This window comes from Pteropus alecto, unplaced genomic scaffold, assembly GCF_000325575.1.
Source record: "Pteropus alecto unplaced genomic scaffold, ASM32557v1 scaffold270, whole genome shotgun sequence".
Classification (NCBI taxonomy): Eukaryota; Metazoa; Chordata; class Mammalia; order Chiroptera; family Pteropodidae; genus Pteropus; species Pteropus alecto.
Window position 1 is genome coordinate 6,546,617 of NW_006430735.1, and position 16,492 is coordinate 6,563,108.

The 16,492-nt window shown below is 38.0% G+C and overlaps 1 protein-coding gene across 1 annotated transcript in view; it reads right to left on the reverse strand.

The window, feature by feature from the left end:
- Window positions 1-16,492, reverse strand: part of USF3 (upstream transcription factor family member 3) — a 31,605-nt gene that overhangs the window by 4,086 nt on the left and 11,027 nt on the right. The window contains exons 2-7 of the mRNA XM_006905467.3: window positions 15,522-15,637; window positions 14,031-14,095; window positions 12,931-12,959; window positions 11,276-11,358; window positions 6,842-6,938; window positions 376-4,494 (exon numbers count right to left, since the gene is read on the reverse strand). Of these exons, the coding sequence (XP_006905529.1) occupies window positions 376-4,494; window positions 6,842-6,938; window positions 11,276-11,358; window positions 12,931-12,959; window positions 14,031-14,077 (4,375 nt within the window). The 5' untranslated portion in view covers window positions 14,078-14,095; window positions 15,522-15,637. The remainder of the gene's footprint in view (window positions 1-375; window positions 4,495-6,841; window positions 6,939-11,275; window positions 11,359-12,930; window positions 12,960-14,030; window positions 14,096-15,521; window positions 15,638-16,492) is intronic.

The window sequence follows — 16,492 nt, forward strand, 5'->3', positions numbered from 1 at the left end:
CTCAGCTCTTCTCTGGCTGGGAGCTTCCAAAGTGTTGCTGCATCTGTTGCTGTATCTGCTGATGGTGGGGATGTGGCTGACCACTCTTTGGTCGGGACTGGTCAGTTCCATGGTGCTTCGGTTGTAAGGAAAGCTGAGAGGCCTGAGCGCCCTGCACAAGATTCCTCTTTTTCTGCATCTGAACTTCCTGTTGCAAAGTTCTCTGTTGGTGGACATTATGGGGCTGAGAGTGGACAGAGGTCTCTGCATGAGGTATGTGATGCTGCAGTTGATATAAGTGATGCCTCTCCCTTAACTGCCCTGCTTGCTGCTGCTGCTGCTGCTGCTGCTGCTGCTGCTGCTGCTGCTGCTGCTGCTGTTGCTGCTGCTGCTGCTTTAAGTAGAGATGGTTACTATGCAGATGAGATACCCCCTGAGCTGGAACATGCTGTTGCAGGGCCTGCAGATGTTGACCTGCCTGGGTTTGCTGCTGCTCAGCAACTGAAGAGCTACACTGAACTTCAGTTTGTCTCAATGCAGGGGCCAAAAAGTTGTTACTAGGTGGAAATAATCGTGTAAGGCCATCTCCATGTGCTGGGTTGCTAATAGGCACAACTGAGTTTGAAGAGTTGGGAGGGATCTGACTAACCATCATTTGAGTTTGATCAGAAATGTTGTCTGGAGTTTGGCTCATCAGGGACATACCTTCGAGCCTAAGTGGGGCTGGCTGACAATGCTTTTGACGTTTAGCTGAAGACAGCAGAAGGTCATCTTGGACAGCACGCTTAGCAGAATCTTTACGGCTTTCATGACCCGGCTTTAAGAGTGGCTCTTGAATCTGTGGATTTGGTATGGTACCAGTCATAGTGTTTAGTTGTTCTTGGGAATATTCAGTCATCAGAGATGGTCCAGGAGGCTGATTGCCATAGGAAGTTGATGAAACAGTCAAATTAACCGTAGCAGGAATAGTTGTTTGCTCTGAAGTTTGAGATAAACCAGCACAGCTGACAAGAGGATGGCTGATGCTGCTCTGGTGGATAAGATTATTCACACTTAAACTGGTGATGCTTGGTGGCTGAGAAGTCGAAACCTGTAAAGAGGCAGTTGATGTTTTAATTCCTGCAGAACAACTTGATTTTTCAAGGGGCCTATCCATAGTTACTTCAATTGACTCCTGAGAATTAAATTCATTTGGTGTTGCTTCTGCCTGTCCTGGGCCATTGTCTTTAGAGGTCTGTGCTTTGAAAGGCTGGTCTCCCTCTAAAGATGATGCTTCAGAAGGTTTTGAAGTAACTTCCCTTAAATCAGCCTGGGTGCCAGCTCTTCCCTTCTCCAGGTTCTCCTGGTCAAAAATAGCTCTTGCTGCAAGAGCAACTATATCAGTTTGCTCTACGAAGGTACAGCTGTCACATGTATTAGTTGTTGCATTGCTGGTGACATCCTCTCTAGTTGTTTCAGGCAGCATGGATGCAACTGAGAAACTACGACTACTGCCAGAGCTGGTTGACATGGGAGAGTCAGTCTGTCTACTGGTGAGCAAAGAACCATGAATAACCTCCTGATCAGAGATGCAGGAAGGATGCTGTCCTGGATCTCTATCATCACTGCTCATCAGTAGCAGGTCCTGTTTAGGATGTAAATCAACACTTGAATCAACCGTTTTAGAATTTTCTGAAGAAAAGTCAGGGTGGTCCACCTGGACTGAAAGAGATTTCTGAGGGTCTTTTTCTTTAGCAAAACCAGAGAGCAATGCAGTTAAACCTTGCCCCTTTAAGAGACCCGTGGTTTGCATTGTATCTGATGAATCTTGCTCAACTCTGCAGGGTTCAGCAATGATTTCTACCTCAGAAACACAGTCAGTACTTACAGTGCTCATGGTAGATGATAAACCAGAAACCTGAGAAACCAAAATGTGGGCATCACTTGGTGATGGAATCAACACGTTGGCTGAAGTACAGGATTTGGCAGTATCTGGCAATGCTAAACTAGTTGGTGGCTTATCCTGAGATGTCTCTCGTTGCAAAACAGGGGCAGAATCTTTGGATTTTGCTGGGGTCATTGCAAAATGTTCACTTGTTACAGATTCTTGGGAGGATAAGCTAGACTCTTCTGCTGACTTAGATTTGGGCACAGACTCAGGTATCGCTGATTCAGAATTCGGAACATCCAAAGAATGTGAACCAGAAACACTTACAGTACTCTTCGCCTGGGACATAGTGACAGATGGTAACACAACAGGGGGGCTTTCCAGCAGTCCATCATTACATGGTGGCCCCGCCAAGCCTTCAGTGCTGGGGCAGTCTGCCTTGCCCACATCTCTGACTGGATTCAGGGAGCACACTGACTTGTTAGCTACTAAATGTTTCTTGACACCCGGCTTCTTATTCAACCTTTTCGACTTCACATTAGGCAAACCAGCTACAGTGTTCACCGAAGGAGTAGTCACTAGATTATAAATACTGGGTAGTGTGGCTGAATTATCTGTTGTCATGGGAGATGCTACAGTTGCTGTTAATGAAACACAGTTTGCTGGGGTGGTTTGACCATTTGCAGCAGTTTGAGGATTGGCAGGCTGGCTAACAGACAACTGTACACAGCTTTGCCCAGCCATCTGTGATATGCTTTGATTGAGGCTGGCCAAAGCGCCAAATGTATTCAGGGCAACATTGGTATTTGGATCTTCGCTGGTGGTGGGTTGAATAATTTGCATAGGGGTTTGGTTTGTAGTTCCTGATGAAGACATCACAGGCTGCAAAGCAAAGAGCTGTCCATTTAAAGAAATGGTTTGAGGCTGTTGTTGGTTTGACATGGTAACAGAAAAAGTTTGTGTTGAGTTAGATGTTGATAAAGATGAAGGTCTTGGTAATATGTGGACAAGATGCTTTCCTCCAAAAGTTTGTGGGGTTGAAATATTTTGCATTGAATTAGACCCTATTATAGCACTGGCTCCATTGACAGGGAGTCGAATAGAACCAGGAGGTGGAGCTGAGAGGAGTGGCAAAGGATTCTGATTAGCTGCCTGTATAATTACTATCTGTTGACCTACGGTTTGGTTGGGAACCTCTGCCCTCATCACTGTTGGGCATGGGGTGGTGCTGGGTGGCTGAAGAATGATAACGTTTTGATTGGCTGGAGCTGCATTAACAGCTGATCCGACTGGCTGAGCCATCTGAATCACCTGCATTGCTGAATTCAATGGAAGGATATTTTTTGGAGGCTGAGATTTAACTTGTGGCTGGGCAATTAGTGGCTGCATAGGTAAAGATGGACAAGAAGGCAAGGTTACAACTACTTGCTCAACTGGCTGCCCATCTACTGGAAAGGAATTATTCAAGTTGATGCCTGTAGCCACATGTCTACTGCGGCTGGTTGTGGTGGGGCTAGTACCAGATTCATTTAACACTGGAGTCAGAGCAGAAGACGGTGTCTGGCTTAAGGGCTGAATAGTGTTTCCCGCCAGTTGCAAAGTAGTCCACGTTGTCTGTGTGTTTCCAGCTGAGGAAATTCGGGTAAGGCTATTAATGTTTTTCAAATCTGAAGCACTAACAGCTGACGAAGGCAAAGAACAAGAAAGAGTCCAACTATTATCCAAAGGGTTTGCAGAAAGACTGCCCACAGAAGTGGTGGTCTTCCCTCCTCCAGGGGCAGATGGGGCAACCACTGTGGTAACACTTGTCGAGTCTGCACCCTTGCTTATAACCACCGGACAAGAATCACCTGCAGATCTGGGAGGCTGGGAGCAAATTGTGGTGGTAACTGAAACAACAAAGGTGGTTTGAAAATCACTTGTGAAATCTTGTATGCTCAGGCAGGACTTGCCTCCATAGTTCACTTTAGTGGCAGTTGCTGAAGAGCTGGAGGGAATGTTTGTGGCACAAGGGACAGTTTTGTTCAACAATTTCGGGCTCTCTTGCCCATTCTTATTTTCAGAAGAATTTTGATCATTTAGACTTGTATGCAAGGAACGATGTTGGGGAGGTTCAGGCCCAACAGAAACAGCAATCAGTGAGCCACTGGTGGCACCAAGCACACTTGATTCACTTTCAGAGGTGGAAAGCTCAAGAATATTTTGAGTAGAAATGGTAGCAGGAAGACAAAGAGGAACAGGCTGGTTGGCAGCCAATGCAGAAACTGTAGTCTGATGCCATGGCTTGTTTTCAGAAGGGTAAACTCCAGAAATAGACACAGGAGTCACGAGATTGCAAGTCCTCTGTACTGGCACCACATTGGCGGTTTGCTTTTGTAAATTATGACCAACATTAAAGGTTATCCCCTGAACAGCTGTTCCCTGGCTGTTTCCACCAGGCTGACTCCCATTGGAATAAACAATAATATTTTTCTGAACTTGGTCACTGGGAATAACAACAGAGACCTTTGAGCTTTTAAGATTTCCCTTCCAGTGGATTGTAGGGTCATCATATAAGCATATGTCATTTGCTTTCAGTAATTCAATGTATCGGCCATTTTCTTTTTGAATTTCTTCCAGTTGTTTACGTAGCTTTTTAATTTCTTCAGCTACAATATTAAAAATAAAAATGAAACAATTACTTGTAAATGTCAGTATTTACAATAACTTAAGAAAGAACTGTGTACTAAAACTCCTGAATTCTAATTCTAGTGTTCTAAATACCTCAGTTGAGAATCATCATCTCTTTTCTAATACAAGTTCTCTCTTCTTGTTAGAATGGTATCTCAAACCGCTATCCCATACTTTTAAAAGTATATATCTTTAAAGGACGACAACTCAAAGGTAAAAAATTATTCATAATGTAGAAATCTCAAAATCCCCAATTCAAAAAATCCCAACAGGGCAGCTGCAAAGGTGAAACAAGGAATGAAATATTGACATCATGGTGACGAATTAGGAAAATAACATTGAAAATCAATATAATAGCATTTAAATGCTACAACAGCTAACATTACTTATAGTAGTAATAGCTAGTCTCTTTTATAAATGGCTTTAAACTAGTTTCCATTTTATCCTTTGAAACAATGGAGACCAAAGTAGGACATGTAGGAAACAAAGTGGTAGAGCACAGAGAAAAGTATCAACAATGGAACCAGCATTTTCCTTGGGAGGGCCAACGTATATATGCTACTGAGTAATGAAGACGTCCGTCACACTCCTACTCCTTTCTAAGGAAGGCAGTCTCACCAATGAATCCTACTATGGGGCAGCTTTGGGGGCTGGTATTTATGCTCTGTGACCCCATACACCACTACCTGCCTTGCCATAGTGGCAGGTAGTCTCCCCAATCCCTCTGCCAAAGGAAGCCAGTCAAGGCCAATTTCCCATGAGGTAGCCTGAAATGAAAAGCTCTGTTCTGACAAGGATGAGATGAAAACTAGCAGATTATTTATCTCTTTTACTTCTCATAACAACCATGGGAAGCACCTACTGTCATCGCCATTTTCAGATGTGAGAAACAGACTCAGAGCAGTCATATAACTTGTCTAAAGTCAACCAGATAGATGCTATGATTATCCTCTTTTTAAGATAGGGAAACTGAGACTTGGAGAGGTTAAGTAACTGGTCAAAGGTACTGAGTGAGTAAACGAAATTAAGACACAAACCCAAATGGGCCTGACTCTCAAGGCCGTTGCTCTGGCCACTGTTCTAGACTGTCATGTGGATGGCGAGTATGTGGGGGAAGCTGTTGGGAGGTGAAGAGAGAGCAGACGCACAAAAAAAGAGCTAAAGAAAGGATGACAACAGAGATGACAATGTAGTCACACTTAAGCTGCCTCAGGTGCTACCCCAACCCCTGGCCTGGCTATTCGGCTTTTCCTGAGCCCCATGCAAATTGTATTTTTTCAGTAGTTTCCTTTTTCCTTAAAGTACCTTGACTGCCTTAGCCTCTGGGCTGTGAAACCAAAGAAGCCCTCACTAGGAAAGCCTACACATCATTAGAGCCTAACGGTCCCTTTTGTGGAGTGCCTCAAAATGATTACCAAACATATATTATGTATCTAATTACCTAAAAGCATCACAAAACAGGGCCTGGATCATAAAAGATAGCTGATCTAGGTGAGGGATTAAGTTGCCATCTAACTAAAAGTAAACAAGAATTCTGAAGGCTGACCTGCTGGATATACTTTCCAATAACCTTCCAGCTTCTTACAATAAACACATCCCTGTATTACCCCCCAGCTCTACAAAATTCTGCCTTTGTTTCTCTCCTTTTAATGTGACCTTCTGCATTGTCACAGACAATTTTCTCTCTGCTCTTGTCAGAGCCATAAATAAAGGATAATTTGAAGTGGCCTACCACTCTGAGCTTTATATTTGCCAGTGAAATTTTTCTTTTTAGCTGTTAGAAGGTAACCTTTTTTCCAGTTCAACTGGAAAAAGAGAACTCAGTTGATAGCATAAAAAAACTCACCTCTATCTAAAAATCAAATAGCATTAAATGTTAGGCAGTCTGATGCACACATTACATGTAATATAAATAATTACAAACTAAATGTTTTGGGCTTCTGAGTAAATTCACAGTTAAGTGTTGTTTTTAAGTTACACTGAGCAGGATTCTCCCCTACATCCTCTTATGGGATTCCCCTAGCTGGAAGATCCAACTGCAATAAAGGCAATCCAGTATTATTTGTATCATGAGTTAAGTAAACATGAAATACACAGTAGAGTCCAAAATCAAAATTATACATGCCTGCATGATTAGAGTTGCTCACAGAAGGGGGAAAAGAGGTAAACTAAAATGAATTTATTTGCAACACTATTCTCCCAGTGTTGTGTAATCTTAATAACATTTCGGGGCAAAAAAAGCCTTCTGTATCCTAATGTAAGTTGCACGGTGACACAAAGGCCTGAACAGTGAAAAAACGACAAAAAGAATCTTAAAATCTTTACCTTGTTCATTGTTTCCTCCATTAAGCAAGAGTTCATCATTTTGCCTTTTCAATTCTGTTATGTATTTAAAGGCTTGGTCCAAGATCATATTCTTGCTCTGCCAAAGAAAATTAACCATTTAAAAGTTTCGCTGAAGAGTAAGAACTTGCCAGAAGAAACTTGAAGCTTTGGTTTTATCACACATATATAACATGTATCTTTAAATTTTTTTAAAGGCGCCATATTCAAAAACTTCTGTTCATCTAAGTATTTATTGAGCATCTACTATATGTCAGGCTCTGTCCTAAGTACTAGGGATGTAATAAACAAAACAGAAAAAAGCTTCTGACTTTGAGGAATTTTATTTATATATATAAGTATAAAATCAATGGTGATGTGCTATGAAGAAAAATAAAGCAAAGTAAAGAGGGGCCAGATAGATGGCAGAGGTTACTCTGTGCTACAGACTGAATGTTTGTGTTCCCCTACAATTCATGCTGACACCCTAATCCCTGGTGTGATGGTATTTGGAGGTGGGGCCTTTGGAAAATAATTAGGTCATGAGTGTAGATCCCTCATAAATGAGATCAGTGCCTTTAGAAGAAAAGACAGGAGATGTGATCACTCCCTCTCTGTCATGTGAGGATGTAATTAGAAGAGAACCCACATCAGGAACCAAACTGGCTGGCACCTTGATCTTATACTTCCCAGACTCCAGAACTTTGAGAAATAAATGTCAGTTGTTTAAGTCACCCAGTCTATATTATTTTTCTTATGACAGCTCAAATGTCTAAGACACTCTGCTATAATCTATTTTGTATAGGGAGGTTGAGGAAGGCCTCTCTGTAAGGTGACATTTGAACACGGACCTGAAAGAAGTCCAAGGAAGTATGCCCTGTGGGTATCTGTAGGAAGAGGATTCAGGTAGCAGGACTGACAAGAGCCAAGGCTCTCAGGCAGGGCAGTGTTTGGCGCATTGGAGAAACAGTAAGGAGGTGAGTGGGACGAGAATGAAGTATACAGTAGAAGAGCAGGGGGAGAAAAGGCCAACGAGGACCTTCAAAACCATGTAAAGATTTTAGATTTGATGTTATTCTTTACTCTGTCAACTACAACTACAAACTATTCCACATAATAAGTTGAGAAAATAATGTCACTTGATTGTGCTTTGGTGTCATGGTCCCACTATAGTCCATTCCTAAACTTTTCAAAAAGATTGCATTTTATGTCAAAGTGTTCCTTTATTATTTAGTCTGAATTAACCATTTTTAAAACTAATAACATAATGTGTGTATATGGCAAAAAAAAAAAATGTAAATAACATGAAGGGATATAAAATGAAAAGTAACATTCCTTTTCACTTTAACTCTCCAGACCCTTTTCCAGAGGAAACTGCTGTAAAGTTACTTGTGTATCCTTCCAGAAACATTCTATGCCCATATATGTGTATATATATTTTTTAAAGCCGATGCAAGCATACTATAAACAGTATGTTACATTAGTTTTTTAATTTAAAAATATATCTTGGAGATATTTCCATATAGCATTTAAATATCTATATCTATTATCATACTTTCTAAAGGCTATACTTATTTTATTACCAGTCTGAGTCCCAAAAGAGACCCAATATAACCAAGGAAACACTTTAGAGAGAGAAAACTGATATTGTCTTTTTTAAAAGCAAAAGTAGAGACAAAGGCAGAACTGATGATACCCACCTACAGCCTGTCTACAGCAGATGGGAGTGGGGATGTACGGCAATTAGTGAAGAAAATCTACTCTGCCTCTGGGAGCCAAATACTGACTTATATTGCATACTCTAGAACACGAAGGAAGTAAAATGATTACAGTTTCCTTTCAGAGAAATTTGTAGGAAAGAAAAGAGAGGAAAATAAGAGATTACTAGGAAAACAGCAATATTTACTGAGTAGCTACCATACATTGAGATATGAAGGAAGAAAAAACAGTCAGAAGACAGTGCCTACCCTTAAGTTTGAAATTGTGTTAAACAAACAGAAAGCACATTTTTAAAAAGACTAAAAAACACATTTACGCAAGACTAAGTACCACCCCTAGGGGAGAATAAAAAGAAACTGAAGTGTAAGACCTTAGCTGAAGGAGATAATGCCAAGAAGCCAGCAAACCGATCTGGCCTTCCAAAAGCCAGTTCAGGACTGGGAAGTTCAGGACTGGGAAGCTCCAGCTCCCACGGAAGGTGGGGTGAGGTATGAGGTTAAAACTGAGGAGACGGGTGGAAAGACTCTTCTTGTGCAGTAATAAGAACCAACCCCCACACATACATTCTAAGCAGCTGGATGACTTCCCTTTTCTGCCCTGACCACAGGAGACAAGTTTATTTTCTGTGAAATGTGAACCAGAGAATTTCAGCCTCAGGGATACCTGGCACAGAAGTGAACAAGATGAGGCTCCTGAGTGAAAACAGAGGGGTAAAGTAAAACTCTGCCTCCTAAAGCATGAGATTCTCCAGTTCCCAGAATAATGGCAACTAGCCTCAGATTCCTCTTCCAACCATTCCCACTGCTAGGTAGAGGGATAAAGAATCCTGCTCTGAAAAATAAAAAAAAAAAAATAAAAAAATTAATAGCTACCCCTAAAACTAAACAAAACAAAAAAACTGCATATACTGATATTTTTGAGTTTCACAACAATAACAGCAGTTCACTACCTAATCACTCAACAGTTAGGGCCACCAACAGACAAGCCTAGTCAATCAGCTTTTAATATCTTATTCTCAAAAATGAAAAAATAACCAAGCATCACTAAACATTTAAGGAAACTGAAAAACAGACATCAAGGCAAGGGTGGTGCGAGCAGGAGGGGTGGGGGGCGGGGAGGTTATAGATCAGAAGAAACAAAACCAAGACAACACAGAATAGAGAAGAAAAAAAATTTAAAAACCCTATATAACATTTTCAGAGATGGATAAGATGATATTGTATCCATGAAACAAACATGTAACATGAAAAGAAACAAAAAGAATAAAGACAAAAGACTCTTGGAAATTAAGAATATGAGAGCTAAAATTAAAAACAGAAGAGCTGGAAGAGACCAACCAATTGAGATTGAATAAAAAAGGGTAGAGGGTTCCAGAAGTAAAGTCTCAAAGGGAAAATGTAAATTATATGGTACATTTGCCCATACAGAAACTGTACTAAGAGACTATTGGAAGTGTGGAAAAAATTGAAAATAGGTATATAGAAAATTAAGCAAATGAAAAACAATGAGGCAATTATTAACTCCAAAATAACAAAAATCACATATGAAATGAAACATAATATAGTACTCTTTAGCTCAACCGTAAACATTTTCACAGTCTTAATAACAGAAAAACTGAATATCAATTTAATCAAAAGTTGTGGTAGAATTACATTGTGAGGATTAGACAAGGGGAAATCAAGCAAAAAGCATAATAGAAAATCAACAGATAATACGTAAAATGGAAAATAAAAATATAGTAATATAACCACATTATTTCAAAATATAAAGGTAAATACTAGAAGAAAACAATTGAGAATGATTGCTTCTAAGGAGCTATATTAGAACTGAGAAGCAGTGGACAAGACACTGTGCTATCTGCTATATGTATATATTAATTTGTATATGTTAATTTAATTAAAATTAATTTCAAAAGCCTAACACAAATTCTGATATCCTATTACAATGGAATACTATATAACCATTAAAAAAAAAAAGCGATCACATTTGAAAAGGTATCTACAACCAAAAGCCTATTGTGTACCACTGAGAGTAAAAATGACAAAGCAGGTCATGAAACTATACAGACATACCCATAAAGCAATGCCTGGAGAGATGTGTTAACAACATTTTTAACAGTGGTTATAATTTCAGAGTGGGGTATCAATTTATTTTTTAAACTTTTATGCCTTCTATATTGTTTCCATTTTTATTGTTTTGTTTTGTTCTGTTTTCAATGAGCACTCTTTACCCTCATTATCAGAAGAAACAAAAAGTTATCTTCATTAGGGAAAACTGTCATCTTTAATACGCTAAGATTTAAGTACTAGTGAAGGTGGATAGGGCATGGAGAATAAAAAAAAGAAGAAACCCTTAGAAGATTCTAGGTAAGAATTTAAGATAGTAAAGGACATAATTGGCAGAAAAGAAAAGAAATACCTGGTGAATACACTGGCATATATATAAATGTAATCATGGGACCAAGTAATTCAAGATTTTAAAGATCTAGAAATTCTATGGTCCATTGATCATGAGAAAACTGTACTAGAAGACTATTAGAAGTGTAGGAAGAATTAAACATGGGTATATATAAAATTAAGCAAATGAAAAACAAGGAGGCAATCACCAACTCCAAAAAACTGGTAATGATGGGAAACAAAAATAATCATTCTGAACATGGAAACAACAGAGAATTATTTGTTCATAAGTTATGAATGAAAATACAACTAGACTTCTTACCTGCTTCAGTGCAGGGGAACATGGGATCAACTCTCCTATTCTGTTAATCCCAGCATTGATTTTCTTCTTCCTATGCCTCTCCACTAGACAGAGAAAAAAAATCCATTTATCAAACCTTATAGTACTACAGCCAAACTGCCTCATTCTCCCTGGGTAAAGAAATTTTAGGTAAAAATAAAACAAACAAACAAAAAAAAAACACTAAGATCTTATCAAACAATTATCTACTAAAGACTAACTGTAGAAAAATTTCTAAGGATGTCATATTTTAAATCTAGTGTTATAGAAATTAATATAAGCAATACTTTTATTAGCACTTTAAAGAATGATCTATAATAACTATATTCAAATTAAAAACAGAAATTGCTAATAATATATTAATTACTATTAAGCCATTATCATTATATTTCAAGTAGTTACTAGAGATTTTAATGATAACTAAATTTCAAGAACCCACTAATGAGCTAAGTTACTAGAAAGCTGCTTCTTTATAGCAGATGGGCAAATGAGACCTTTCTAGACATATTAAAGTACCTTAAAACACCCTTTAGGATGACCAGAGGACATTTCTGGAATCATCTTATGACTTAAAATAGACAAGAAAAAGCACTGGTTTGTTTTTTTTTTCTGTGGGGTCTGGGCTGTTCACTTTGGCTACATAGATTTTTTTTCCCATCCAAGAAACTGGGCAACTGACTTCTCAGTTAACTGAGAAATGTTCCAGGCTTGCATGCTATAACTTTAAAAATTGTATAGGAAGTGTGAGAAAATACAAGAGATGAGCTAAATAATTTCTGTAAGGCACCGCTGGTAGAAACATTAGCCTTGGCTATTTTCTCTTAGAAAGTTTTCTAAAACTTTCCTGTCTAACAAAGAATTCCAGTCCTTCTAAAGGAATGATCTTTCAGATTGTAGCATAGGTACATCTTGCTTTGCAAAATATATACTTTTTGCTTCAGAATCTAGCAGTAAGGACGTCCCTTTCAATGACATCTAATTACTTTCTCTTAATAAATTACTATCAAGACATATTTATGGCACCATGTGACAGATAATTCCAATAAAAAGATTGAGTTTACATAGCCAAAAAAGATTAGATTTAACTCGCATGGCCAAAAAAAGCAAAGCAATAAAGTACAGCTCACCTTTCTTCTGCATTCTCTAACAACAGTATTTGTTGTTATCTAAAAACAGATTTTTTAATATGTGGAGGTAAAAACAAAACAAAACATTAAGACTCTTGATCCACAGTGATAAAGGGGAATTCAAAGGCAGCAGACTTCCTTCTGGGGAACAGCAATATCCTACAGTGTTTAACACATCTCTCCACAGATAAAATTTTCCCTAGAGTCCTTTCCTTAGGGAAAGGAAGATTTCATTTATAGAGTAATAGAAATTAACTTCTAAATTTTTTTTTAGCTCTGACTGTAGATAATCCTTAAATTATCTAAATAGACAATAAATCAGAAGATAAGCAAGCCATCTTCATAAGACAAGGGGGTGTTTTTTCAATTAAAAACAATAAATGAATACTTTCCTAAAACATAATGAATAATGATTCTATGCTTATAACATAAAAACTTATAATCAACTGCAGTATAATTTCATTTTGAATGCAAAAGGTTAACAACTAAAATTTAAATTGTTGTTTCTACCTGCATTGTGTGTCTCCCGGTTTTTCTTTCTGAAAAAAGAAAAAATGTAGATAAAAGGAACATGAAAATAATGGGAAAATGTTTTCACCACCTTATATTTTGCGACATAAAAATAAATTTTATGAATTCATATTTGTTGCATCGAACAATCTGAAGAAAAATGTTCTTAATATATATTACGGTATGAAAACTTAACTGCAGATACATCAATATAAATTTAAAAACCCACAATTTCTGAAAGTAACTACAATTCTCTATTCCTAAATACCCAGAAGTCTAGTTGGGAACTAACTCAATCACTGAAAACTATTTAAAAAATGTAACTAAGGAGCTAGTCAACTCTCAAAGTGATGTGTCAAGTAGGTGACTTTTGATGTTTGCCCTGGCACTCAGCCCAAGGTGGGAGTATGTAAAGGAGACAAGCAACAGTAGAGAGGAAACTTGAAATCCCCAGGGAAGTGTGGCAGCCACTAACACCCATGCACTGACAATTGGCATTTGAGCTATCTTTTGCATTTATGTACTTTAGGTTATCCAAATTCTTAAATTTTCTTAAAAGCTAATCTACTGAAAACACTGATTTTCCCTTTCATGTACAGTTAATCAATATATTAGCATTCTCTAATAGCTATTTGGTAAGGAAAGAGAACAGCAATTTTAATATTAATGGAAGCATTGGCCATGCAATTCTAAGCAGAAACATTCGCCGAAATGCTAGAAATCTAAAAGAAGGGTTATACAAGAACCAGATATAATATTATACTGATGTGCATATTGGCATTAATGGTTTCTAACGTCACTAAATGTCCATTCAAACCGACTTCAACCTAAGTGAACTTACTGTATGCAAGTAAAAATTTCAGGAGAAACTGATTGTCATTTTAGTTGTTACACTGCTGGTAGAATATGAAGGACAGGTAAATTTTAACTATGTACCCCCTTCCATAAACCTATTTCTATTTATCCACATATAGTTTTGAAGAACAATGGTTTGTTAGGCATCCAAGTGAAAGTTCCCAAACGACTACCTACTTAACAAAGTAGGAGCTAATTCTTCTTATCTTCTAAAACTATATTATTTTTGGACTGTTGCTACATACCTGTGCTGCTTTTTTGTAGGAGTCTCATTCTCTGTCATTTCTGGCATGGTTACAAAGATAGGAACCTACAAAGCATAGAAAGACACACCAGAAAGTTTAAAGTCATTATAGTATCTTAGAGAAACTGATTATTAGCATTTGGTTTGAATACCAAAATGCTAAAAAATAAAAGCAACATCATGAAAAAGCACTGGATTAGGTGTTATGAATAGAAAAAGGCATAAGAAAACAGGACACAAAATATTACAACCAGCAGATGAAGAACATGGTGAATGTCAAATGTGAGATATAGCCAGAAAGTGCTTAAGAAGATTGGAGTAGAGAAAAATTGTTACGGCTTGGGAATCAAGAAAAATTTAAAGGGAGTATCAATTTGAGGAAGACCTAGAAAGACAGGTAAAACAGACTTGAGTTGGGAGAGTATGTTTTTGTTCATGATACTGTTTATTCTTGATACAAAATTTAAACTAGAACAATGGTCCCCATCACTGAACACAGGGTAAACAAAAGTGACAAGCAGACAAACATGTAACATTCCAAACATAGAAGCAAGCAATCATTCATTAATTCACTTATTTGCTAGGCTTCTTTCATTTCAAACTGTTAGAAGACTTACGTTATCATTTGGGAGTCATTAAAATCTGAGTATGAATATAAAAGTTCTATTTACATTTTAAAAATCATGATACTAAAGAATATACGTACTATAAGGAAATATAAACATATGCCCAAAATGTATGAAAGCAAATACATTAAAATATTAATCATAGTTCTATAGGGCCAGCAATATTAGAGCTGATTTCTTTCTCATCTGTGATTTTCAAATATTTCATAATGAAAACTTTAATGCTTTTAAATCTCAGAAACTGAACACCTTTCAAAAGAGGTCTGTCAAGTTGGGCTACCCGTTCTAGTATACTAGAGGACATGCAAATGTGGTTTCCCATTTTCTCTCTGAGAAAGAAAGAAGGCAACAAGTATGGAATTGGAAGTCAGCACGATTTTAAAATCTGGTTCTCCCATTTCCTAGCTGTGTTCTTGGGCAAGTTATATATCTTCTTGGAACCACAGATGTTTCATCTACAAAATGGATCATAATCACAGTATGTAGATCATTAGGTTGCTTCAAGAAGCGAATGAAAGAATGCAGGGAAGGCACAACAGCACAATGCCTAGCAGTAAGAAGAATTCAGTAAATGTTAGCTATGAATAGTAATGAGGTATTTCAGGTAAAGGTTTTAGCCCTGGGAAAGAGGGTGAAGGTCGTGGGAAATAAGTAAAAGTGAATGTAGACAGGGTAATGACAGAGCACTGACTCAAGCAGCCTGAGGAGAAACGTGTGCCCAAGACCCACTCCCAGCAGCTTATTCCACCTTCTCCCTAACACTTATGAGGGCACATACCCACCTAAAAGCAACATGCTCACATTAGATAACCATGTAATGATAACGTGGAACAGGTAAGTAAATAAGTCCCTGTCATCTTTCTCACCTAAGGGCTTGCAGAATTTCTTCACTTTTGATTCCTGGCTTCCAATACCTCCCGTTTCTGATCCAAATTTATCATCTTCTGCCAGAAGATGGTCTATAAGTTATGTTTTCTTCTTACTATACAAGAGAAAAAATCAATGTTTATAGTGGCATGTAAAACAAGGATTGATAACCCATGGCATACAGGCAGATTTTCAGTGGCACGTAGGATGATCCTGAATTCCCCGCCCTCCACTTGCAAAATAATGAATGTAGCTGCTTTCAAAAGTCACTTTCCAATAGCTTATCCAAAAAGACGGTAGTACTGCAACCACTGGATGATTGGTCCCCAGGAGATGATTCTCTCCTTTCTCTTATGCATGTTCACTGTCCTTTAAGTTCTGGTTCTCCACCTCGCTCTTATACTAAGATCTGTCCTTGTGCAGATAAGGGTGAAATACATGGTGATAGAAGATATAACTATGGGTGGTAAACACACAATGCAATATACATATGACATATTATTAAACTGTATACTTAAAACCTATATAATTTTATTTATGAATGTCACCCCCATAAGTTTAAGTTTAAAAAAAGAGGAAAAATCTGTCTTTAATTCTAAAATTATCTTTCCTTGACTCTCCTACTCCCCCTTCTCTCGTGAGAGTAACTGAAAAGCTATTCAAGGCAATGACATTAGGAAGACAGCCCTCATATGTGTGTATCACATGAACTCTGCAAACAAAAATTAAGTTTAGGCCTTAATAAAGAATTACAAGCATTTATTTGAGCAAAACAAGCTGAAATGAAGAGACAGATTCAGGTAGCAATCTAAATTGTGTTCCACTGAGAAAAGGGGGAGGCTACCTATCATAGAGAAAGTTACCACCCAGGTTCCCAATTAGGTCCATTTTATGTAAATGAGGTACTCAGTTCTGGCTGGATGGGGCAGATCTCAATCCCTGGTAGAAAGAGGAAACCAGGATTTCCCTA